This window comes from Camelina sativa, chromosome 11 (genome assembly GCF_030686135.1).
Source record: "Camelina sativa cultivar CO46 ecotype springtype chromosome 11, ASM3068613v1".
NCBI lineage: Eukaryota > Viridiplantae > Streptophyta > Magnoliopsida > Brassicales > Brassicaceae > Camelina > Camelina sativa.
The window spans coordinates 19,958,397-19,983,801 of NC_141890.1; the positions used below are offsets into that span (position 1 = coordinate 19,958,397).

The following is a 25,405-nucleotide window of genomic DNA, read 5'->3' on the forward strand; positions in this document are numbered from 1 at the left end:
GTCTTTGGTGGCTGAAGCTGGACCATGACTTCAATTTTAGCCTTATCAACCTCAATACCCTTCTCTGAGATCTTATGACCAAGAACTATCCCTTCTTGAACCATGAAATGGCATTTCTCCCAGTTAAGGACTAGATTTGTCTCCTCACATCTTTTCAAGACCCTGCATAGATTAACAAGACAAGAAAAAAAGGAGTCTCCAAAGACAGAGAAGTCATCCATGAAAACTTCAAATACATCCTCAATAAGATCAGAGAAGATAGACATCATGCATCTTTGAAAAGTAGCTGGTGCATTACATAGTCCAAATGGCATTCTTCTATGAGCAAAAGTACCATATGGACATGTGAATGTTGTCTTTTCTTGATCATTAGGATGGATTGGTATCTGGAAAAATCCAGAATATCCTTCCAAAAAACAGTAATGAGTATGATTAGCTAGCCTTTCTAACATCTGATCAATAAATGGAAGAGGAAAGTGATATTTTCTAGATGCAGAGTTAAGCTTTCTGTAATCTATACACATCCTATGTCCTGTTATGGTTCTGGTAGGTATTAATTCATCTTGATCATTGTTAACCACAGTAATTCTACCCTTCTTGGGCACACAATGCACTGGTGAGACCCAAATACTATCAGAAATAGGGTAGATCACACCAGCACTGAGCAACTTAAGGATCTCCTTTTTTACTACCTCTTTTAGGTTGGGGTTAAGCCTTCTTTGAGGTTCAATGCTAGAGTAGGATTCATTTTCAAGGTAAATTCTATGCATGTAGAGACTAGGTGAAATTCCTTAAATATCATCTAGAGAATAACCAATAGCCTTTCTAAACTTTCTAAGTTAATTTAATAGCAGATCAAGCTCTTCATTACTCAAACTAGCATTTGCTATCACAGGATAAGTAGAGGTAACTCCCATAAAAACATACCTTAGCCCAGATGGGAGTGGTTTTAGCTCCACCTTTGGTGCCTTAAGCTCTGACCAGTCATCTGTGAGTGATTCGGCAGGACACACGACCGGGTGATATAGGTGCTTGATGGAGTGCTCATTCGAGTGGGGGGTCGAGCATTGTGCTTCTGCAATCCGAACTGACCATACTTCTTCTCTTGCTATTGCCAATTCTTCAAATGTTTCTGGGGTATCACACCTCCTGTGGGAATCCAATATCTCCTCATAAACCTTGGTTTCTTCATAGAGGAACCCATCTTCTCCATTTTTGGTTAGAACAGTTTTGAGGTGGTCTTGTTCTGATAGCTCTTCCATCAATTCTCCTGCTAGCTTGTCCATTTCTTCAACCCAAAAGACTTTTCCTTCAATTGTTGGCTTCTTCATAGTTTCAACAATGTCAAATGTCATTCTGAAGTCTTCTCCCATGTTTAGATCAATTTTACCTTTCTTCACATCAATTATAGCCCCTGTTGTAGCTAGAAAAGGTCTGTCCAAGATCAAAAGAACTTTTGGGTCTTCATCCATCTCTAACACTACAAAGTCTGTTGGAACCTCCAATGTTCCAATTCTAACTGGTAGGCCTTCCAAGACACCATGTGGCAATCTTATTGATCTATCAGCTAAAATCAATGATATATTGCATGGCTTGTATCTAGTGAACCCCAAGCGCTTGGCTACTGATAGTGGCCTTAAATTGACTGAAGCTCCCAAATCACACAGACATTTGTTGAAGGCTAAAGGTCCTATGGAGCAAGGTAATGTAAAGGAACCAGGATCTCTCAACTTCTGAGGGTTCCCTTGCTTTGGGATTATGGCACTGCATTCATGACTGAGAACTACCATCCCCTAGACTTCTTTTATTCTCTCCATCACAACATCTTTCAAGAACTTCTGGTAAGGGGGGATCAAAGCAAAAGCATCTATCAGAGGCATCTTAAGCTCAATCTCTCTAACTTTCTTATCAAACAGTGCCTTGTACTTCTCAATTATTTGCTTCTTAAATCTTCCTGGGAAAGGCAATGGGGGCTTGTAAGGAGGGGGAACAAACTGGACTTCTTTTTCTTTGGTGGCAGTTGGTTTGATCTTTTCCTGGGTAGGCACTCGACCACCTGCTCGATCAGGCACTTGGTCATTTGCCTGTCCGAGCGTCTGTTCGAGTGGTTGATCGAGCTCTACCTGTTTTTCATTGTTAGTCACTTCTTGCTGAAATTCCTCCCCATCTTGTTCATCACCGTCCTCAGTGATCGACAAGACACCAACTCTCTCTGGTAATGTCCTTCCACTACAAAGGTTAATAGCACTAGCAAACTCAATGGTTTGTTGAACTGACTTTCCTTTTAGCTTGCTCTCCATGAACTTAACCTTTGAGTTTAAGTTGTCAAACTTGATGTTCAGGTCATTATAAGTGGAATCTATCCTCTGGTTGATCTCAACAAACTTCTTTGAGGTTTCCATCTGGCCAGTGGCTTGGTTAAGCAACAGCTACTGCATCAATGTTCTTAAGTCAGGTTCCTGGGCTTGGGTGGTCTGAAACCCTGGTGGGGGACACATTTGACCCTGGTAACCTTGGTTCTGCTGTTTAGGCACATAATTGTGTTGTTGATGTGCTTGTTTTGGTGGATACACTTGGTCCTGTGGATTGGCCACATTTGTACTCCTATAAGACAGATTGTTGGGTTTGAACTGGTTGTAGGGCTTGAAACCTCCTTGGTTTTGCATATAGCACAGCTCAGCTAGCTCATTCTCCCCATCTTGAATTGTTGTGTCCTCCTCAGCAAGAAAGTGAATGTTCTTCTGTTGACTAAGCAGAATCTTGTCTAACTTGTCATTCTTGTACTTCTCATCTGGTGCAGAATCAACAAACCTTACTGTTCTATCATAGTCCTCATTGTAGTTGCCATCAAATTGAGCAAAATGCTCCACTAGCTCCCAGCCATCATCTACATGCTTGTTGAGGAAGTTTCCATTAGAAGCAATGTCTAACAACATCCTTATCTTGGGCAGAACTTCTCTGTATAGTGTGCTGAGCAGTGACTCATTATTGAACCCATGGTGTGGACACTGAGTTTGATAGCTCTTGAACCTCTCCCAAGCTTCACATAATGTCTCATTGTTCTTCTGTGCAAAGCCTGATATCTCATTCCTCAACCTTGCTGTTCTGGCATTGGAGAAGAATTTGGCTAAGAAGGCTTTTTTGCATCCATCCCATGTGGTTATGGCTCCTGTTGGTAGTGTCTTCTCCCATAAGTGAGCCTTGTCTCCTAGTGAAAATGAGAACAATCTGAGTTTGAAGTTATCCTCACTCACACCATTGATCTTGGTGAAGCCACAAAGCCTGTCAAATTCATCAAGGTGATCTAAAGGATCCTCCATTGGCAATCCATGGAATTTATTGGACTGTATCATAGTGATTAGCCCACTTTTAATTTTGAAATTGTTGTTGGCAACTGTAGGAGTTACTATGCCAACTCTTTGTGTATGAGTATTTGGAGCATCTCCTGATCCAATCTGTCTTGGCCTTTGTATTGGTGGATCCATCAGCAACTGTTGTTCCTGTTCTTGAAGGATCCTAGTTTTCTGCTGTCGCAAGTCCCTTGGTAGGCAATTTATGTGATCTATATACCTCTGCAAGTTCTGATTCCCCTTTGATCTTGTCGGCATCAACTAACTCGACCGGCTGCTCGGACTGACACACGATTGAGTGCTAGCTCGAGCTGCGTGGTCGATTGGCTGACTGACTGACTGGTACTCGATCACTGAGTTGAAGGTCACTCGATCGAGTGTATGCTCGAGTGGTGCACCTGAAGCTGTAGCCAACCAACCAAAACTGTGACAGTGGTGAACAATTAGTAACAGAACTTTATCTTGAATCGTTGCTAATCTCAAATGACACAAACAAACACACTAATGGCAACGACGCCAATTGAAGCAAGATATTTTCTCAGGTTTTCTTATGAACTAAATGGATGATCAGAATTGTATGCAAGGTGTTTCAATACCCTTATGTAGTTTTAGCATAAAGGATGTCAATCCATAAAGTGTGTGATGCATGCAATCAAGATATAAACAGAGACTCAGGTAAAGCCAAATATGAAAATTGTTTTGGTACTAACAACACTAATGACAGAAATGTAAATGCATAAAGTAAACTAAATGAAGCAGTAGTGAAATAGAAAATAAATGAACAACCCGAAGGTGCTCGATCAAGCACTCGACCGTGTGACTGGTCGAGTGACTAGGTCGAGTTGGTCTCTATGAAGAACAAATGCAATTTAAACAACTTAAAACAGAACATAATGCAATGAAACAAGATAAAATGCGGTAAGTAAACAACCAGATAACAAAGTAGGCTTCTAGAGATGGATTCATGGGTAAGTGTTAAGGTTGTGGCTATCTAAACTCGTCAACAAACCTCAATCAAACATGAGCTATCTCTAGACAATGATCTTAATGACTCACTAATCCACTATCATGACAGAAGTGATCAAGTTACAGTAACATCCTAACCCAACTCTCATTGGTGAAACCATACTGAACATGCATTAAAAACCAGACCATTACTTGTCAAAAACCACCTTGTGCAACCAATCTCTTGGGACAAGCATGATAATCTCCAGTGTTGGCTTTATCTAACAACCTAGACATTGGTGTGATGCTAGGAAGCTTAAGATTGGTTCTTACCCTCTCAGATATAAGAACAGCCTAGAGCACACCCAACCCAGAAGAGATATTTAAACAATCAAGCTTGACCTTTCCAGATTACCACAACCCTAAACTAGCCTAATTGATGTTCATATATTTCACCTTGTTTTACCTTAGTATATTCACATCTTTTGCATGATTTACTATCTAGTTTGGCCATTATTAAGTAGCTTTAGGACTGTTTATGCATTAGAGTATAATTGCATTGCATTTGCATAGTTTTTAGTATAAGCAGGTGATTTTGGATCCTAAAGAGCATGAAAGAGTGCTGAGGAGGATTGGAGCTATCAAATGAAGAAGACAAGGGAGCTAGAGCAGGAGAATCAAGATCCAGAAGTCCACTCGACCAGACACTCTACCGTGTGCGGAGAAGGACTCGACCAGATGGAAGAAACAGAAGAAGAGGTCACTCGACCAAGCACTCGACCTAGCACCTGGTCGAGTTGATCGAGCCGCCTGCCTATTTTGTCTTCTAGCCTCTTTAGGGCTTCCCCTCTCTTCTATATAAACTCCTTGTACCTCATGGCCGCCAAAAGAACACTTTTTAGAGAAATAATATCTAGACCTAGTATTACCCTTTTGGGAATTATCTACTCTTTGCCTATCTTTTGCTTAGATCTTTAGCCACTTTTGTATTATCTAAAGAAATCTTTGATACTTGTTGGTTCCATAACTTTCTAAGTATTGAGAATTTGGGTTTGATTTCTTCTTCAATATTGTAGATCTTTATCTTATCTTTCTAATCATGCAAGTTTCATCGATTTCTGGGTTTATGATTTTGTTCATCATATGTGAGTAGTGTGTAGAGATCTTAAGGATGGATTAGGCTGGGTAAAGGTTATGGGTGTTTAGATTGATCAAGCTTTATTGTTATACATCTCTTCTAGATTAGATATGCTCTATGCTTTTCTTATACTAAGAGGGTAAGGATAGATCTTAAGCTTCTTAGCATCACACCAATGTCTAAGTTGTTAGATAAGGCTAATGCTAGAGATTATCATGAAGCATGCTAAGAGATTAGATGTTTAAAGTGATTTTTGACATTGATGATGTTCTTGTTTAATGCCTGCTTTTATATGTAATAGCTAGTGAGAACTAGGTCTAAGAGTATCTAAGCTTGATTGTTATTGTCATGAGAATGGATTAACAAGTATTAGAAGATCATTGTCTAGAGATAGTTCATTGTTGATTGAGGTTTGTTGATCAGTTTAGATAACCATAGCTTGAGCCCAGCCCATGAATCCATCCTTAGGACCTTTCCTTGTTTATTGATTTCCTTGTTTGAGTATTGCTATTCGCTTGCTGTTTGATTTACTTTCATTTTGCTCTGTTTTGATTGTTGTTCGGTCTCTGTTCTTCATACTAAGTCACTTAACCTCCCACTCGATCGAGCATCCGATCGAGTGCTTGTTCGAGCATCATCCAATGTTCTTGTTTATGTTCTGCATTTACTTGTTTCACTTCCTGTTTCATTTCCTGTTGCATTCACTTCATTTCTATTTGATCCTGTCTCTTGTCTTGCACTAGTTTAGTTCCTGTTCTTGTTTAGTTTCATTGCTGCTTTGTTTCCACTGTTTACTTTGCATTTAGTAGCTTTACATTCTGCATTTTATCATTATCATTAGGTTGTTAGTTAAAAACATTCATCACATTTGTCTTGACTTAGATAAGTATTCATATCATGATTGCTTGCATCACACTAATTGTGGATTGACATCCTTTATGCTACAACAAGATAAGGGTTATTGAAACACCTTACATCCCCCTGTTCATCCATCATCTCTATCTTCATTCATATCATCATCACAACCAAGAAAAATAATGTTTCAATTTGGCGCCGTTGCCGTTTTAGTGTTTGTTAGTGACATTTAGGATTTATACAAGTCTAAGATTAAGTTATATTGTTCCTTTGATCACTACTGATTAAGATTCTTCATCTGCTTGGTTGTTTTGATTCGCAGGTGCCAAGCCGACCTACAACTCGACCATCTGCACGATCGAGTACCTGATCGAGCCACAAGCTGGATTCAATTAGTCTTCTCGTCTCAGTCAGTTCGACCTTCAACTCGAGCCAGTGCTCGACCGAGTGTGTGTTCGAGTCAGTCATCGAGTCAGTTGATGCAAACAAGATCCAAGGGAAATCAAAATCTTCAGAGGTACCTTGATCACATCAACCGCCTACCAAGAGACCTAAGACAGTAGAGAACAAGAATCCTCCAAGAACAAGAGAATCAGTTGCTAATGGAGCAACAAAACAATCAAGAGCAAAGTCCAAGGCACATTGGTGCAGGAGATGCCCCAAATACACACAATCAGAGAGCTCGTATTGTGCCTCATACAGTTTCCAACAATAATTATGAGATCAAAAGTAGTCTCATCTCAATGATTCAAGCAAATAAATTCCATGGTTTGCCAATGGAAGACCCCTTAGATCATCTTGATGAATTTGATAGAATTTGTGGCCTCACCAAGATCAATGGTGTAAGTGAGGATGGTTTCAAGCTCAGATTGTTTTCCTTCTCACTTGGATACAAAGCACATCTATGGGAAAAGACACTTCCAACTGGTGCTATCACTACATGGGATGCTTGTAAAAAGGCCTTCCTCGCTAAATTCTTCTATAATATTAGAACAGCAAAGTTGAGGAATGAGATCTCTGGTTTTGCACAAAAGAACAATGAAAGCTTTTGTGAGGCATGGGAGAGATTCAAGGGCTTCAAAACTGAATGTCCACACCATGGATTCAGCAATAAGTCTTTGCTCAACACCTTATATAGAGGGGTTCTACCTAAGATAAGGATGATTTTGGACACAGCCTGATGTACATATATTATACCATGTTTAAGCATAGTTTATCCTTCTCTTTTGCATTGTTTAGTAGTAATTACTCATGGAAACTTTATACATATTTGGATCATCTTTCCCTCTTTTTACCACTCTTGTTGATCCAAGTAGCTGATTTCATTATTCAATCAGTTTCCCCTACCCTTAACCAACCTTTCTTTCAAGCCATGTTTATTCTTGTGTGTGTGAGGCCTATTTTGGGATTGAGCTGGGTAGATAGTGTTAGGTTTGAACTGACAAGAATAAAGTATTTTGTAGTTCTAGTTTGCATTTTTCAAACTAGATAGGACTAGGAGATTTAAATTCTGGGTTTGGGACTTGGTGTGTTCAAAAAGAAAAGAAAATAGTGAAAAGAGGAAGAAAACGGTAAAGTCTTTAGGAGAGAAGTGTTTTAAAGCAATTTTAAACTCTTAAGTGAAAGAATGGAGTAGTATAAAAGGTGTAAATAAGGTTCTGGTCAAATAAAAGAAAGATAGAAAAGAAAAGTCTAGTAAAAGCTTTATGACTTGGGAAACAAGTAAGAAAGAGAACCTTCGCATTTAAGAAAGAAACCTCCATTCCACTAGAGAAATCAAGTAAGAAACCTCTCCTAAGACTTAAAAACAGAAAAGATAATAGGGTAAAAGAGAAGAGATGAAGTTAAAGGGTAGAACTAGGACATCATGGGATTAGAATGTTAGGAACAAACACTTTGGGTACCTTTAGGTAGACAAGGTTCTGTTCTTGTATGTGTCTAACTGTTCTTACCTTTATCCTTCTCCTAAAGCTCAATCCACTTTTTGTGAGAGAAACTTTGTTATTGATAAGCCCCACACAAAAGAGAGACCATTCTTGTCTCTAAACCCTTATTACCAAGACAAATGAGGTTGAACATTGCATAATCTGATTCATGTTCTTGTTTAATGAATGTCTAAGGCTTGAATCAGTTAAGGTTGTGAAAGGCTTGTCTAAAATCTTTAAGTATAACTCATTCACCTTGCATCATAGTATTAGTAACTTGGACATTGATTCTAGCTAGTCTATTAACAGGTTTTAGGTCCTCAGATCCCACTTTCAAACCTCTTTTCCTACTTATGTCTTGTTTGTTTGCTTGAGGGCAAGCAAAGACTAAGTTTGGGGGAGTTGATGTACATATATTTTACCATGTTTAAGCATAGTTTATCCTTATCTTTTGCATTGTTTAGTAGTAATTCCTTAGGTTTTATAGTCATTTCTGTCCAAATATGCACTTAGGATGTTTAGAAGCATGCATTGCATACATTTATGCATTTGGAGTATTATTAGATATTATGGAGCTCTAAAAGGGTAAGGAAGGACATGGTGTTATTTCTGGAGCTAAACAAGAGGATTGGACGTATCAGGAAGGGAAGAGAAGGAACTCGACCATACCACTCGAGCAGGCACACGGTCGAGTACATGGTCGGATTCATAACGAGCTCCTCAAAGATCCATTCAAATGAAGATCTTATGTTGCGATTCAGCTTCATACTTATTCACGAGAGTTGTAGTAAATTGAGTTACCTTTCCAATGCCGGTGGTTTCAAGGCAATCTGAGGTGTGGTTCAAGAGTTATCCCGATTTTACTAAACAGATATCATCCCAGATCGAAGGCTCGAGCTATGTGACAGACCAACCACTCGACCATGCACTCGACCGAGCACATGGTCGAGTTGACTGCCACCTCTCTATTTTTTCTCCTAGATAACTAGGGCTTTTCCTATAAATTGGCCTCTTATCTCTGGCCACAGGACATATTTGTTTTTTTTAGGTCTAGCCACCAAAACTTGTAATCTTCATAACTTTTGATCCTTGAAGTATTTTCATTTGATTTTTTCTACAAAGTTGCTTATTTTATCATCATCTTTATGATTATATCTGTTTTATCATTTTCTGGGTTTGTGTTCTTACATCTCATTTATTAGATTCTGAGTAGAGATAGATTCTTAAGGATGGGTTAGGTTGGTAGAGAACTTAGTTTGTTTAGGATTGTTTAAGCTTGAATTCCATAGAATCCTTTCTAGATTAGGTGAGCTCTAAGCTGTTCTTATACTGGGAGAATAAGGATAGATCTTAAGCTTCTTAGCATCACACCAATGTTTAAGTTGCTAGATAAGGCTAATGCTAGAGATTATCATGTAGCATGCTAAGAGATTAGCTGTTTAAAGTGATTTTTGACATTAATGATCTGATTCTTAAAGCCTGTTTAGTATGATTTTACCAATGAGAGTTGGGTTAGGATGTTACTAAACTTGATTACCTCTGTCATGAGAGTGGAATGGTAAGCCCTTAAGATCATTGTCTAAGGATTAGCTCTTTGTTGATTGAGTTTCGTTAAGCAACCTAGATAGATTAAGTTTAATACCAACCAATAATTCCCATCCTTAGGATCTATTTGCTACTTGTTTGCTTTTGTTTCTTGCATTTAATTATTTGTCTTTTTCTGCTTTATTGTTTCTGCTTTTAGTTTTAAATTTAATCTTCTGTTCTGCATCACTCGTCCATGCAGTCGACCTTGGTTCATACCATGCTCGATTGAGTGCTAGGTTGAGCTCCAGTTTATTTTCTTATTTATGCTCTGCTCTATTCTAGTTTTCTCCTGTATACTTCTGCTTATTAGTTAATTCTGCTTAGTATTTCTTTAAGTTGTTTTGATTGCTGCATTTTCATTTCTGCTTAATTAGGTTGATAGATACTACCCCATATCTGAATTGGCTTAACTTGTACTATCTTGATTGCATCTTTTGTGATTAGCATAATCCCATTTGGATTGACACCTTAAGTACTACAATGCATAAGGTTAATTGAAACAGTAAACAGCTTTGTTACTGTTTCTAGGGTCAGAATGTGTGACAATCCAATGCGTTTGACTGATTGTAAGAGTTCGGGATGAATTTGGAGTGTTTAGACAACACTTAAACCCGTTTTATCCAAAAACAGGCTTTAACAAAGAAAACAAACTAAAACCGAGAGAAAACATTGATTCGAAGCAGTAAACAGATTTTTTACTCTTTCTAGGGTCAAAATATGTAGCAATCCAATGCATTTGACTAATTATAAGAGTTCGGGTTGAATTTGGAGTGTTTAGACAACACTTATACCCATTTTGTCCCGAAACAGGCTAAAACCGAGAAAACATTGATTTGAAACAGTAAACAGCTATGTTACTCTTTCTAGGGTCAAAATATGTAACAATCCAATGCATTTGACTAAATATAAGAGTTCGGGATGAATTTGTTAGTGTTTAGACAACACTTAACCCTGTTTTATTCCAAAATAGGCTAAAACCAAGAAGACATTGATTCGAAGTAGTAAACAGCTTTGTTACTCTTTCTAGGGTCAGAATATGTAACAATCCAATGCATTTGACTAGTTATAAGAGTTCGGGTTGAATTTGGAGTGTTTAAACAACACTTATACCGATTTTGTCCCAAAACAGGCTTAAACCGAGAAAACAAGCTAAAACCGAGAGAAAACATTGATTCGAAGCAGTAAACAGCTTTGTTACTCTTTCTAGGGTCGAAATATGTAACAATCCAATGCATTTGACTAATTACAAGAGTTCGGGTTGAATTTGGAGTGTTTAGACACCACTTATACCCATTTTGTCCTGAAACAGGCTAAAAACGAGAAAACATTGATTCCAAGCTGTGAAAAGCTTTATTACTGTTTCTAGGGTCAGAATGTGTGACTAACCATTACATTTGACTAATTGTAAGAGTTCGGGATGAATTTGTAGTGTTTAGACAACACTTAAACCCGTTTTATCTCGGAACAGGCTAAAACCAAAAAGACATTGATTCGAAGCAGTAAACAGCTATGTTACTCTTTCTAGGGTCAAAATATGTAACAATCCAATGCATTTGATTAAATATAAGAGTTCAGGTTGAATTTGGAGTGTTTAAACAACAATTATGCCCATTTTGTCTCAAAAGAGGCTTAAAACGAGAAAACAGGCTAAAACCGGGAAAACATTAATTCAAAGCAGTAAACAGCTTTGATTGTGTTTATTGGGTCAAAATGTGTGACAGTCCAATGCATTCGACTAATTGTAAGAGTTCAGGATGAATTTGTAGTGTTTAGACAACACTTAGCCCCGTTTTATCCCAAAATAGGCTAAAACCGAAAAGACATTGTTTTGAAGCAGTAAACAGCTTTGTTACTGTTTCTAGGGTCAGAATGTGTGACAATCCATTACATTTGACTGATTGTAAGAGTTCGGGATGAATTTGGAGTGTTTAGACAACACTTAAACCCGTTTTATCCCAAAACATGCTTAAACCGAGAAGACATTGATTCGAAGCAGTAAACAGTGTTGTTACTCTTTCTAGAGTCAAAATATGTAACAATCCAATACATTTGACTAATTATAAGCGTTCAGGTTGAATGTGGAGTGTTTAGACAACACTTTTACCCATTTTGTCCCAAAACAGGCTAAAACCGAGAAACATTGATTCGAAGCAGTAAACAGCTTTGTTACTGTTTCTAGGGTCAGAATGTGTGACAATCCATTACATTTGACTGATTGTAAGAGTTCGGGATGAATTTGGAGTGTTTAGAAAACACTTAAACCCGTTTTATCCCGGAACAGGCTAAAACCGAGAAAACATTAATTCAAAGCTGTAAACAGCTTCGATTGTGTTTCTTGAGTCAAAATGTGTGACAGTCCTATGCATTTGACTAATTGTAAAAGTTCAGGATGAATTTGGAGTGTTTAGAAAACAGTTAAACCCATTTTATCCCGGAAGACGCTAAAACCGAGTAAACATTGATTTGAAAAAGTAAACAGCTTTGTTACTGTTTCTAGGGTCAGAATGTGTGACAATCCATTACATTTGACTGATTGTAAGAGTTCGGGATGAATTTGGAGTGTTTAGACAACACTTAAACCCGTTTTATCCCAAAACAGGCTTAAACCGAGAAGACATTGATTCGAAGCAGTAAACAGCTTTGTTACTCTTTCTAGGGTCCAAATATGTAACAATCCAATGCATTTTACTAATTATAAGAGTTCAGGTTGAATTTGGAGTGTTTAGACAACACTTTTACCCATTTTGTCCCCAAACAGGCTAAAACCGAGAAAACATTGATTCGAAGCAGTAAACACCTTTGTTGCTGTTTCTAGGGTCAGAATGTGTGACAACTTAATGCATTTGACTAATTGTAAGAGTTCGGGATGAATTTGGAGTGTTTAGACAACACTGAAACCCGTTTTATCCCAAAACTGGCTTAAACCGAGAAGACATTGCTTCGAAGCAGTAAACAGCTTTGTTACTCTTTCTATGGTCCAAATATGTAACCATCCAATGCATTTTACTAATTATAAGAGTTCAGGTTGAATTTGGAGTGTTTAGACAACACTTTTACCTATTTTGTCCCAAAACAGGCTAAAACCGAGAAAACATTGATTCAAAACAGTAAACAGCTTTGTTGCTGTTTCTAGGGTCAGAATGTGTGACAACTTAATGCATTTGACTAATTGTAAGAGTTCGGGATAAATTTGAAGTGTTCAGACAACACTTAAACCCGTTTTATCCCGAAACAGACTAAAACCGAGAAAACATTGATTTGAGACAGTAAACAGCTATTTTACTCTTTCTAGGGTCAAAATATATAGCAATCCAATGCATTTGACTAAATATAAGAGTTCGGGTTGAATTTGGAGTGTTTAGACAACACTTATACCCATTTTGTCCCAAAAGAGGCTTAAAACGAGAAAATAGGCTAAAACCGAGAAACCATAAATTCAAAGCAGTAAACAGCTTTGATTGTGTTTCTTAGGTCAAAATGTGTGACAATCCAATGCATTTGACTAATTGTAAGAGTTCAGGATGAATTTGGAGTGTTTAGAAAACACTTAAACCCGTTTTATCCCGGAACAGGCTAAAACCGAGAAAACATTGATTTGAAACAGTAAACAGCTTTGTTACTATTCCTCAGAATGTGTTGCAATCCATTATATTTGACTGATTGTAAGAGTTCGGGATGAATTTGGAGTGTTTAGACAACACCTAAACCCGTTTTATCCCAAAACAGGCTTAAACCGAGAAGACATTCATTCAAAGCAGTAAACAGCTTTGTTACTCTTTCTAGGGTCCAAATATGTAACAATCCCATGCATTTTATTAATTATAAGAGTTCAGGTTGAATTTGGAGTGTTTAGACAACACTTTTACCCATTTTGTCCCAAAACATGCTAAAACCGAGAAAACATTGATTCGAAGCAGTAAACAGCTTCGTTGCTGTTTCTAGGGTCAGAATGTGTGACAACTCAATGCATTTGACTAATTGTAAGAGTTCGGGATGAATTTGGAGTGTTCAGACAACACTTAAACCCGTTTTATCCCGGAACAGACTAAAACCGAGAAAACATCGATTTGAAACAGTAAACAGCTATTTTACTCTTTCTAGGGTCAAAATATATAACAATCCAATGCATTTGACTTAATATAAGAGTTTGGGTTGAATTTGGAGTGTTTAGACAACACTTATACCCATTTTGTCCCAAAAGAGGCTTAAAACGAGAAAACAGGCTAAAACCGAGGAAACATTAATTCAAAGCAGTAAACAGCTTCGATTGTGTTTCTTGGGTCAAAATGTGTGACATTCCTATGCATTTGACTAATTGTAAGAGTTCAGGATGAATTTGGAGTGTTTAGAAAACACTTAAACCCATTTTATCCCGGAACAGACTAAAACCAAGAAAACATTGATTTGAAACAGTAAACAGCTTTGTTACTGTTTCTAGGGTCAGAATGTGTGACAATCCATTACATTTGACTGATTGTAAGAGTTCGGGATGAATTTGGAGTGTTTAGACAACACTTAAACCCGTTTTATCCCAAAACAGGCTTAAACAGAGAAGACATTGATTCGAAGCAGTAAACAGCTTTGTTACTCTTTCTAGGGTCCAAATATGTAACAATCCAATGCATTTTATTAATTATAAGAGTTCAGGTTGAATTTGGAGTGTTTAGACAACACTTTTACCCATTTTGTCCCAAAACAGGCTAAAACCGAGAAAACATTGATTCGAAGCAGTAAACAGCTTCGTTGCTGTTTCTAGGGTCAGAATGTGTGACAACTCAATGTATTTGACTAATTGTAAGAGTTCGGGATGAATTTGGAGTGTTCAGACAACACTTAAACCCGTTTTATTCCGGAACAGACTAAAACCGAGAAAACATTGATTTGAGACAGTAAACAGCTATTTTACTCTTTCTAGGGTCAAAATATATAACAATCCAATGCATTTGACTTAATATAAGAGTTTGGGTTGAATTTGGAGTGTTTAGACAACACTTATACCCATTTTGTCCCAAAAGAGGCTTAAAACGAGAAAACAGGCTAAAACCGAGGAAACATTAATTCAAAGCAGTAAACAGCTTCGATTGTGTTTCTTGGGTCAAAATGTGTGACATTCCTATGCATTTGACTAATTGTAAGAGTTCAGGATGAATTTGGAGTGTTTAGAAAACACTTAAACCCGTTTTATCCCGGAACAGACTAAAACCAAGAAAACATTGATTTCAAACAGTAAACAGCTTTGTTACTCTTTCTAGGGTCAGAATGTGTGACAATCCATTACATTTGACTGATTGTAAGAGTTCGGGATGAATTTGGAGTATTTAGACAACACTTAAACCCGTTTTATCCCAAAACAGGCTTAAACCGAGAAGACATTGATTCGAAGCAGTAAACAGCTTTGTTACTCTTTCTAGGGTCCAAATATGTAACAATCCAATGCATTTTACTAATTATAAGAGTTCAGGTTGAATTTGGAGTGTTTAGACAACACTTTTACCCATTTTGTCCCAAAACAGGGTAAAACCAAGAAAACATTGATTCGAAACAGTAAACAGCTTCGTTACTGTTTCTAGGGTCAGAATGTGTGACAACACAATGGATTTGACTAATTGTAAGAGTTCGGGATGAATTTGGAGTGTTCAGACAACACTTAAACCCGTTTTATCCCGGAACAGACTAAAACCGGGAAAACATTGATTTGAGACAGTAAACAGCTATTTTACTCTTTCTAGGGTCAAAATATATAACAATCCAATGCATTTGACTAAATATAAGAGTTTGGGTTGAATTTGGAGTGTTTAGACAACACTTATACCCATTTTGTTCCAAAAGAGGCTTAAAACGAGAAAACAGGCTAAAACCGAGGAAACATTAATTCAAAGCAGTAAACAGCTTCGATTGTGTTTCTTGAGTCAAAATGTGTGACAGTCCTATGCATTTGACTAATTGTAAGAGTTCAGGATGAATTTGGAGTGTTTAGAAAACACTTAAACCCGTTTTATCCCGGAACAGACTAAAACCGAGAAAACATTGATTCGAAACAGTAAACAGCTTTGTTACTATTCCTCAGAATGTGTTGCAATCCAATGCATTTGACTGATTGTAAGAGTTCGGGATGAATTTGGAGTGTTTAGACAACGCTTAAACCCATTTTATCTCGGAACAGGTTAAAACCGAGAAAACATTGATTTAAAACAGTAAACAGCGTCGTTACTATTCCTCAGAATGTGTTGCAATCCAATGCATTTGACTGATTGTAAGAGTTCGGGATGAATTTGGAGTGTTTAGACAACACCTAAACCCGTTTTATCTCAAAACATGCTTAAACCGAGAAGACATTGATTCGAAGCAGTAAACAGCTTTGTTACTCTTTCTAGGGTCAAAATATGTAACAATCTAATGCATTTGACTAATTATAAGCATTCAGGTTGAATGTGGAGTGTTTAGACAACACTTATACCTATGTTGTCCCAAAACAAGCTAAAACCGAGAAAAAATTGATTCGAAGCAGTAAACAGTTTTGTTGCTGTTTCTAGGGTCAGAATGTGTGACAACCCAATGCATTTGACTAATTGCAAGAGTTCGGGATGAATTTGGAGTGTTTAGACAAAACTTAAACCCGTTTTATCCCGGAACAGGCTAAAACCGAGAAAACATTGATTTGAAACAGTATACAACTATGTTACTCTGTCTAGGGTCAAAATATGTAACAATCCAATGCATTTGACTAATTATAAGAGTTCGGGTTGAATTTGGAGTGTTTAGACAATACTTATACCTATTTTGTCCCAAAACAAGCTTAAAACAAGAAAACAGGTTAAAACGGAGAAAACATTAATTCAAAGCAGTAAACAGCTTTGATTGTGTTTCTTGGGTCAAAATGTGTAACAATCCAATGCATTAGACTAATTGTAAGAGTTCGGGATGAGTTTGGAGTGTTTAGACAACACTTAATCCCATTTTATCCCGGAACAAGTTAAAACCGAGAAAACACTGATTTGAAACAGTAAACAGCTTTGTTACTATTTCTAGGGTCAGAATGTGTGTCAATCCAATGCATTTGACTGATTGTAAGAGTTCGGGATGAATTTGATTCTTTAAACAACACTTAAACCCGTTTGATCCCAAAACAGGTTTCAACCGAGAAAAACAAGTTAAAACCGAGAGAAAACATTGATTCGAAACAGTAAACAGCTATGTTACTCTTTCTAGGGTCAAAATATGTAACAATCCAATGCATTTGACTAATTATAAGAGTTCGGGTTGAATTTTGAGTGTTCAGACAACACTTATACCCATTTTGTCCCAAAGCAGGCTTAAAACGAGAAAATAAGCTAATACCGAGAAACCATTAATTCAAAGCAGTAAACAGCTTTGATTGTGTTTCTTGTGTCAAAATGTGTGACAATCCAATGCATTTCACTAATTGTAAGAGTTCGGGATGAATTTGGAGTGTTTAGACAACACTTAAACCCGTTTTATCCCAGAACAGGTTAAAACCGAGAAAACACTGATTTGAAACAGTAACCAGCTTTGTTACTATTTCTAGGGTCAGAATGTGTTGCAATCCAATGCATTTGACTGATTGTAACAGTTCGGGATGAATTTGGAGTGTTTAGACAACACTTAAACCCGTTTTATCTCAAAACATGCTTAAACCGAGAAGACATTGATTCAAAGCAGTAAACAGCTTTGTTACTCTTTCTAGGGTCAAAATATGTAACAATCCAATGCATTTGAAAAATTATAAAAGTTCCAGTTCATTTTGGAGTGTTTAGACAACACTTATACCCATTTTGTCCCAAAAGAAGCTAAAACCGAGAAAACATTGATTTGAAGCAGTAAAAAGCTTTGTTACTGTTTCTAGGGTTAGAATGTGTGACTAACCAATGCATTTGACTAATTGTAAGAGTTCAGGATGAATTTGTAGTGTTTAGACAATAATTAACCTCGTTTTATCCCAAAACAGGCTAAAACCGAGAAGACATTGATTTGAAGCAGTAAACAGCTTTGTTACTCTTTCTAGGGTCAAAATATGTAACAATCCAATGCAATTGACAAATTATAAGGGTTCGGGTTGAATTTGGAGTGTTTAGACAACACTTATACCCATTTTGTCCCAAAACAGGCTAAAACCGAGAAAACATTGATTCAAAGCAGTAAACAGCTATGTTACTGTTTCTAGGGTCAGAATGTGTGACAACTCAATGCATTTGACTAATTGTAAGAGTTCGGGATGAATTTGGAATGTTCAGACAACACTTAAACCTGTTTTATCCCAGAACAGACTAAAACCGAGAAAACATTGATTTCAAACAGTAAACAGCTATGTTACTCTTTCTAGGGTCAAAATATGTAACAATCCAATGCATTTGACTAATTATAAGAGTTTGGGTTGAATTTGGAGTGTTTAGACAACACTTATACCCATTTTGTCCCAAAAGAGGCTTAAAACGAGAAAACAGGCTAAAACCGAGGAAACATTAATTCAAAGCAGTAAACAGCTTCGATTGTGTTTCTTGGGTCAAAATGTGTGACATTCCTATGCATTTGACTAATTGTAAGAGTTCAGGATGAATTTGGAGTGTTTAGAAAACACTTAAACCCGTTTTATCCTAGAACAGACTAAAACCGAGAAAACATTGATTTGAAACAGTAAACAGCTTTGTTACTGTTTCTAGGGTCAGAATGTGTGACAATCCATTACATTTGACTGACTGTAAGAGTTCGGGATGAATTTGGAGTGTTTAGACAACACTTAAACCCGTTTTATCCCAAAATAGGCTTAAACCAAGAAGACATTGATTCGAAGCAGTAAACAGCTTTGTTACTCTTTCTAGGGTCCAAATATGTAACAATCCAATGTATTTTACTAATTATAAGAGTTCAGGTTGAAAAACAGGGTAAAACCGAGAAAACATTGATTCGAAACAGTAAACAGCTTCGTTGCTGTTTCTAGAGTCAGAATGTTTGACAACTCAATGGATTTAACTAATTGTAAGAGTTCGGGATGAATTTGGAGTGTTCAGACAACACTTAAACCCGTTTTATCCCGGAAAAGACTAAAACCGAGAAAACATTGATTTGAGATAGTAAACAGCTATTTTACTCTTTCTAGGGTCAAAATATATAACAATCCAATGCATTTGACTAAATATAAGAGTTTGTGTTGAATTTGGAGTGTTTAGACAACACTTACACCCATTTTGTCCCAAAAGAGGCTTAAAACGAGAAAACAGGCAAAAACCGAGGAAACATTAATTCAAAGCAGTAAACAGCTTCGATTGTGTTTCTTGAGTCAAAATGTGTGACTGTCCTATGCATTTGACTAATTGTAAGAGTTCAGGATGAATTTGGAGTGTTTAGAAAACACTTAAACCCGTTTTATCCCGGAACAGACTAAAACCGAGAAAACACTGATTTGAAACAGTAAACAGCTTTGTTACTATTCCTCAGAATGTGTTGCAATCCAATGCATTTGACTGATTGTAAGAGTTCGGGATGAATTTGGAGTGTTTAGAAAACGCTTAAACCCGTTTTATCCCGGAACAGGTTAAAACCGAGAAAACATTGATTTAAAACAGTAAACAGCTTTGTTACTATTCCTCAGAATGTGTTGCAATCCAATGCATTTGACTGATTGTAAGAGTTCGGGATGAATTTGGAGTGTTTAGACAACACTTAAACCCGTTTTATCTCAAAACATGCTTAAACCGAGAAGACATTGATTCGAAGCAGTAAACAGCTTTGTTACTCTTTCTAGGGTCAAAATAAGTAACAATCTAATGCATTTGACTAATTATAAGAGTTCAGGTTGAATTTGGAGTGTTTAGACAACACTTTACCCATTTTGTCCCAAAACAGGGTAAAACCGAGAAAACATTGATTCGAAACAGTAAACAGCTTCGTTGCTGTTTCTAGGGTCAGAATGTGTGACAACTCAATGGATTTGACTAATTGTAAGAGTTCGGGATGAATTTGGAGTGTTCAGACAACACTTAAACCCGTTTTATCCCGGAACAGACTAAAACCGAGAAAACATTGATTTGAGACAGTAAACAGCTATTTTACTCTTTCTAGGGTCAAAATATATAACAATCCAATGCATTTGACTAAATATAAGAGTTTGGGTTGAATTTGGAGTGTTTAGACAACACTTACACCCATTTTGTCCCAAACGAGGCTTAAAACGAGAAAACAGGCTAAAACCGAGGAAACATTAATTCAAAGCAGTAAACAGCTTCGATTGTGTTTCTTGAGTCAAAATGTGTGACAGTCCTATGCATTTGACTAATTGTAAGAGTTCAGGATGAATTTGGAGTGTTTAGAAAACACTTAAACCCGTTTTATCCCGGAACAGACTAAAACCGAGAAAACATTGATTTGAAACAGTAAACAGCTTTGTTACTATTCCTCAGAATGTGTTGCAATCCAATGCATTTGACTGATTGTAAGAGTTCGGAATGAATTTGGAGTGTTTAGACAACGCTTAAACCCGTTTTATCTCGGAACAGGTTAAAACCGAGAAAACATTGATTTAAAACAGTAAACAGCTTCGTTACTATTCCTCAGAATGTGTTGCAATCCAATGCATTTGACTGATTGTAAGAGTTCGGGATGAATTTGGAGTGTTTAGACAACACTTCAACCCGTTTTATCTCAAAACATGATTAAACCGAGAAGACATTGATTCGAAGCAGTAAACAGCTTTGTTACTCTTTCTAGGGTCAAAATATGTAACAATCTAATGCATTTGACTAATTATAAGCGTTCAGGTTGAATGTGGAGTGTTTAGACAACACTTATACCTATGTTGTCCCAAAACAAGCTAAAACCGAGAAAAGATTGATTCGAAGCAGTAAACAGTTTTGTTGCTGTTTCTAGGGTCAGAATGTGTGACAACCCAATGCATTTGACTAATTGCAAGAGTTCGGGATGAATTTGGAGTGTTTAGACAAAACTTAAACCCGTTTTATCCCGGAACAGGCTAAAACCGAGAAAACATTGATTTGAAACAGTAAACAACTATGTTACTCTTTCTTGGGTCAAAATATGTACCAATCCAATGCATTTGACTAAATATAAGAGTTCGGGTTGAATTTGGAGTGTTTAGACAATACTTATACCTATTTTGTCCCAAAACAGGCTTAAAACAAGAAAACAGGTTAAAACGGAGAAAACATTAATTCAAAGCAGTAAACAGCTTTGATTGTGTTTCTTGGGTCAAAATGTGTAACAATCCAATGCATTAGACTAATTGTAAGAATTCGGGATGAGTTTAGAGTGTTTAGACAACACTTAATCCCGTTTTATCCCGGAACAAGTTAAAACCGAGAAAACACTGATTTGAAACAGTAAACAGCTTTGGTACTATTTCTAGGGTCAAAATGTGTGACAATCCAATGCATTTGACTAATTGTAAGAGTTCGGGATGAATTTGGAGGGTTTAGACAACACTTAAACCCGTTTTATCCCAGAACAGGTTAAAACCGAGAAAACACTGATTTGAAACAGTAACCAGCTTTGTTACTATTTCTAGGGTCAGAATGTGTTGCAATCCAATGCATTTGACTGATTGTAAGAGTTCGGGATGAATTTGGAGTGTTTAGACAACACTTAAACTCGTTTTATCTCAAAACATGCTTAAACCGATAAGACATTGATTCGAAGCAGTAAACAGCTTTGTTACTCTTTCTAGGGTCAAAATATGTAACAATCCAATGCATTTGAAAAATTATAAAAGTTCCAGTTCATTTTGGAGTGTTTAGACAACACTTATACCCATTTTGTCCCAAAAGAAGCTAAAACCGATAAAACATTGATTTGAAGCAGTAAAAAGCTTTGTTACTGTTTCTAGGGTTAGAATGTGTGACTAACCAATGCATTTGACTAATTGTAAGAGTTCAGGATGAATTTGTAGTGTTTAGACAACAATTAACCCCGTTTTATCCCAAAACAGGCTAAAACCGAGAAGACATTGATTCGAAGCAGTAAACTGCTTTGTTACTCTTTCTAGGGTTAAAATATGTAACAATCCAATGCAATTGACAAATTATAAGGGTTCGGGTTGAATTTGGAGTGTTTAGACAACACTTATACCCATTTTGTCCCAAAACAGGCTAAAACCGAGAAAACATTGATTCAAAGCATTAAACAGCTATGTTACTGTTTCTAGGGTCAGAATGTGTGACAACTCAATGCATTTGACTAATTGTAAGAGTTCGGGATGAATTTGGAGTGTTCAGACAACACTTAAACCCGTTTTATCCCAAAACAGACTAAAACCGAGAAAAAATTGATTTCAAACAGTAAACAGCTATGTTACTCTTTCTAGGGTCAAAATATGTAATAATCCAATGCATTTGACTAATTATAAGTGTTTGGGTTGAATTTGGAGTGTTTACACAACACTTATACCCATTTTGTCCCAAAAGAGGCTTAAAACGAGAAAACAGGCTAAAACCGAGGAAACATTAATTCAAAGCAGTAAACAGCTTCGATTGTGTTTCTTGGGTCAAAATGTGTGACATTCCTATGCATTTGACTAATTGTAAGAGTTCAGGATGAATTTGGAGTGTTTAGAAAACACTTAAACCCGTTTTATCCTGGAACAGACTAAAACCGAGAAAACATTGATTTGAAACAGTAAACAGCTTTGTTACTGTTTCTAGGGTCAGAATGTGTGACAATCCATTACATTTGACTGACTGTAAGAGTTCGGGATGAATTTGGAGTGCTTAGACAACACTTAAACCCGTTTTATCCCAAAACAGGCTTAAACCGAGAAGACATTGATTCGAAGCAGTAAACAGCTTTGTTACTCTTTCTAGGGTCCAAATATGTAACAATCCAATGCATTTTACTAATTATAAGAGTTCAGGTTGAAAAACAGGGTAAAACCGAGAAAACATTGATTCGAAACAGTAAACAGCTTCGTTGCTGTTTCTAGGGTCAGAATGTGTGACAACTCAATGGATTTAACTAATTGTAAGAGTTCGGGATGAATTTGGAGTGTTCAGACAACACTTAAACCCGTTTTATCCCGGAAAAGACTAAAACCGAGAAAACATTGATTTGAGACAGTAAACAGCTATTTTACTCTTTCTAGGGTCAAAATATATAACAATCCAATGCATTTGACTAAATATAAGAGTTTGGGTTGAATTTGGAGTGTTTAGACAACACTTACACCCATTTTGTCCCAAAAGAGGCTTTAAACGAGAAAACAGGCTAAAACCGAGGAAACATTAATTCAAAGCAGTAAACAGCTTTGATTGTGTTTCTTGAGTCAAAATGTGTGACAGTCCTATGCATTTGACTAATTGTAATAGTTCGGGATGAATTTGGAGTGTTTAGAAAACACTTAAACCCGTTTTATCCCGGAACAGACTAAAACCGAGAAAACACTGATTTGAAACAGTAAACAGCTTTGTTACTATTCCTCAGAATGTGTTGCAATCCAATGCATTTGACTGATTGTAAGAGTTCGGGATGAATTTGGAGTGTTTAGACAATGCTTAAACCCGTTTTATCCCGGAACAGGTTAAAACCAAGAAAACATTGATTTAAAACAGTAAACAGCTTTGTTACTATTCCTCAGAATGTGTTGCAATCCAATGCATTTGACTGATTGTAAGAGTTTGGGATGAATTTGGAGTGTTTAGACAACACTTAAACCCGTTGTATCTCAAAACATGCTTAAACCGAGAAGACATTGATTCGAAGCAGTAAACAGCTTTGTTACTCTTTCTAGGGTCAAAATATGTAACAATCTAATGCATTTGACTAATTATAAGCGTTCAGGTTAAATGTGGAGTGTTTAGACAACACTTATACCTATGTTGTTCCAAAACAAGCTAAAACCGAGAAAAGATTGATTCGAAGCAGTAAACAGTTTTGTTGCTGTTTCTAGGGTCAGAATGTGTGACTACCCAATGCATTTGACTAATTGCAAGAGTTCGGGATGAATTTGGAGTGTTTAGACAAAACTTAAACCCGTTTTATCCCGGAACAGGCTAAAACCGAGAAAACATTGATTTGAAACAGTAAACAGCTATGTTACTCTTTCTAGGGTCAAAATATGTAACAATCCAATGCATTGGACTAATTATAAGAGTTCGGGTTGAATTTGGAGTGTTTAGACAATACTCATACCTATTTTGTCGCAAAACAGGCTTAAAACAAGAAAACAGGTTAAAACGGAGAAAACATTAATTCAAAGCAGTAAACAGCTTTCATTGTGTTTCTTGGGTCAAAATGTGTAACAATCTAATGCATTAGACTAATTGTAAGAGTTCAGGATGAGTTTGGAGTGTTTAGCCAACACTTAATCCCGTTTTATCCCGGAACAGGTTAAAACCGAGAAAACACTGATTTGAAACAGTAAACAGCTTTGTTACTATTTCTAGGGTCAGAATGTGTGTCAATCCAATGCATTTGACTGATTGTAAGAGTTCGGGATGAATTTGATTCTTTAAACAACACTTAAACCCGTTTGATCCCAAAACAGGTTTCAACCGAGAAAACAAGTTAAAACCGAGAGAAAACATTGATTCGAAACAGTAAACAGCTATGTTACTCTTTCTAGGGTCAAAATATGTAACAATCCAATGCATTTGACTAATTATAAGAGTTCGGGTTGAATTTGGAGTGTTTAGACAACACTTATACCTATTTTGTCCCAAAGCAGGCTTAAAACGAGAAAATAAGCTAAAACCGAGAAACCATTAATTCAAAGCAGTAAACAGCTTTGATTGTGTTTCTTGTATCAAAATGTGTGACAATCCAATGCATTTGACTAATTGTAAGAGTTCGGGATGAATTTGGAGTGTTTAGACAACACTTAAATTCGTTTTATCCCAGAACAGGTTAAAACCGAGAAAACACTGATTTGAAACAGTAACCAGCTTTGTTACTATTTCTAGGGTCAGAATGTGTTGCAATCCAATGCATTTGACTGATTGTAAGAGTTCGGGATGAATTTGGAGTGTTTAGACAACACTTAAACCCGTTTTATCTCAAAACATGCTTAAACCGAGAAGACATTGATTCGAAGCAGTGAACAGCTTTGTTACTCTTTCTAGGGTCAAAATATGTAACAATCCAATGCATTTGAAAAATTATAAAAGTTCCAGTTCATTTTGGAGTGTTTAGACAACACTTATACCCATTTTGTCCCAAAAGAAGCTAAAACCGAGAAAACATTGATTTGAAGCAGTAAAAAGCTTTGTTACTGTTTCTAGGGTTAGAATCTGTGACTAACCAATGCATTTAACTAATTGTAAGAGTTCAGGATGAATTTGTAGTGTTTAGACAACAATTAACCCCATTTTATCCCAAAACAGGCTAAAACCGAGAAGACATTGATTCGAAGCAGTAAACAGCTTTGTTACTCTTTCTAGGGTCAAAATATGTAACAATCCAATGCAATTGACAAATTATAAGGGTTCGGGTTGAATTTGGAGTGTTTAGACAACACTTATACCCATTTTGTCCCAAAACAGGCTAAAACCGAGAAAACATTGATTCAAAGCAGTAAAGAGCTTTGTTACTGTTTCTAGGGTCAGAATGTGTGACAACTCAATGCATTTGACTAATTGTAATAGTTC

At 36.7% G+C, this 25,405-nt stretch overlaps 1 protein-coding gene and 2 non-coding genes across 3 annotated transcripts; 1 reads left to right on the forward strand and 2 right to left on the reverse strand.

Annotated features, from left to right (window-relative positions):
* Window positions 1-839: 839 nt before the first annotated feature.
* Window positions 840-1,790, reverse strand: LOC147934271 (uncharacterized). The gene has a single exon (XM_087472564.1). It carries the CDS (start codon window positions 1,788-1,790, stop codon window positions 840-842), a length of 951 nt encoding a protein of 316 aa, XP_087328690.1.
* Window positions 1,791-2,991: 1,201 nt separating this feature from the next.
* Window positions 2,992-3,098, forward strand: LOC147934272 (small nucleolar RNA R71). The gene has a single exon (XR_015573407.1). It is a non-coding gene; the product is annotated as a small nucleolar RNA R71 (small nucleolar RNA).
* Window positions 3,099-7,286: 4,188 nt separating this feature from the next.
* Window positions 7,287-7,393, reverse strand: LOC147934273 (small nucleolar RNA R71). Its single transcript, XR_015573284.1, has one exon. It is a non-coding gene; the product is annotated as a small nucleolar RNA R71 (small nucleolar RNA).
* Between the last annotated feature and the right edge of the window lie 18,012 nt (window positions 7,394-25,405).

Bases quoted from the DNA above. Each gene is read 5' to 3' on its own strand.
- LOC147934271 (XM_087472564.1), bottom strand. From the start codon at position 1,790: ATGGTAGTTCTCAGTCATGAATGCAGTGCCATAATCCCAAAGCAAGGG.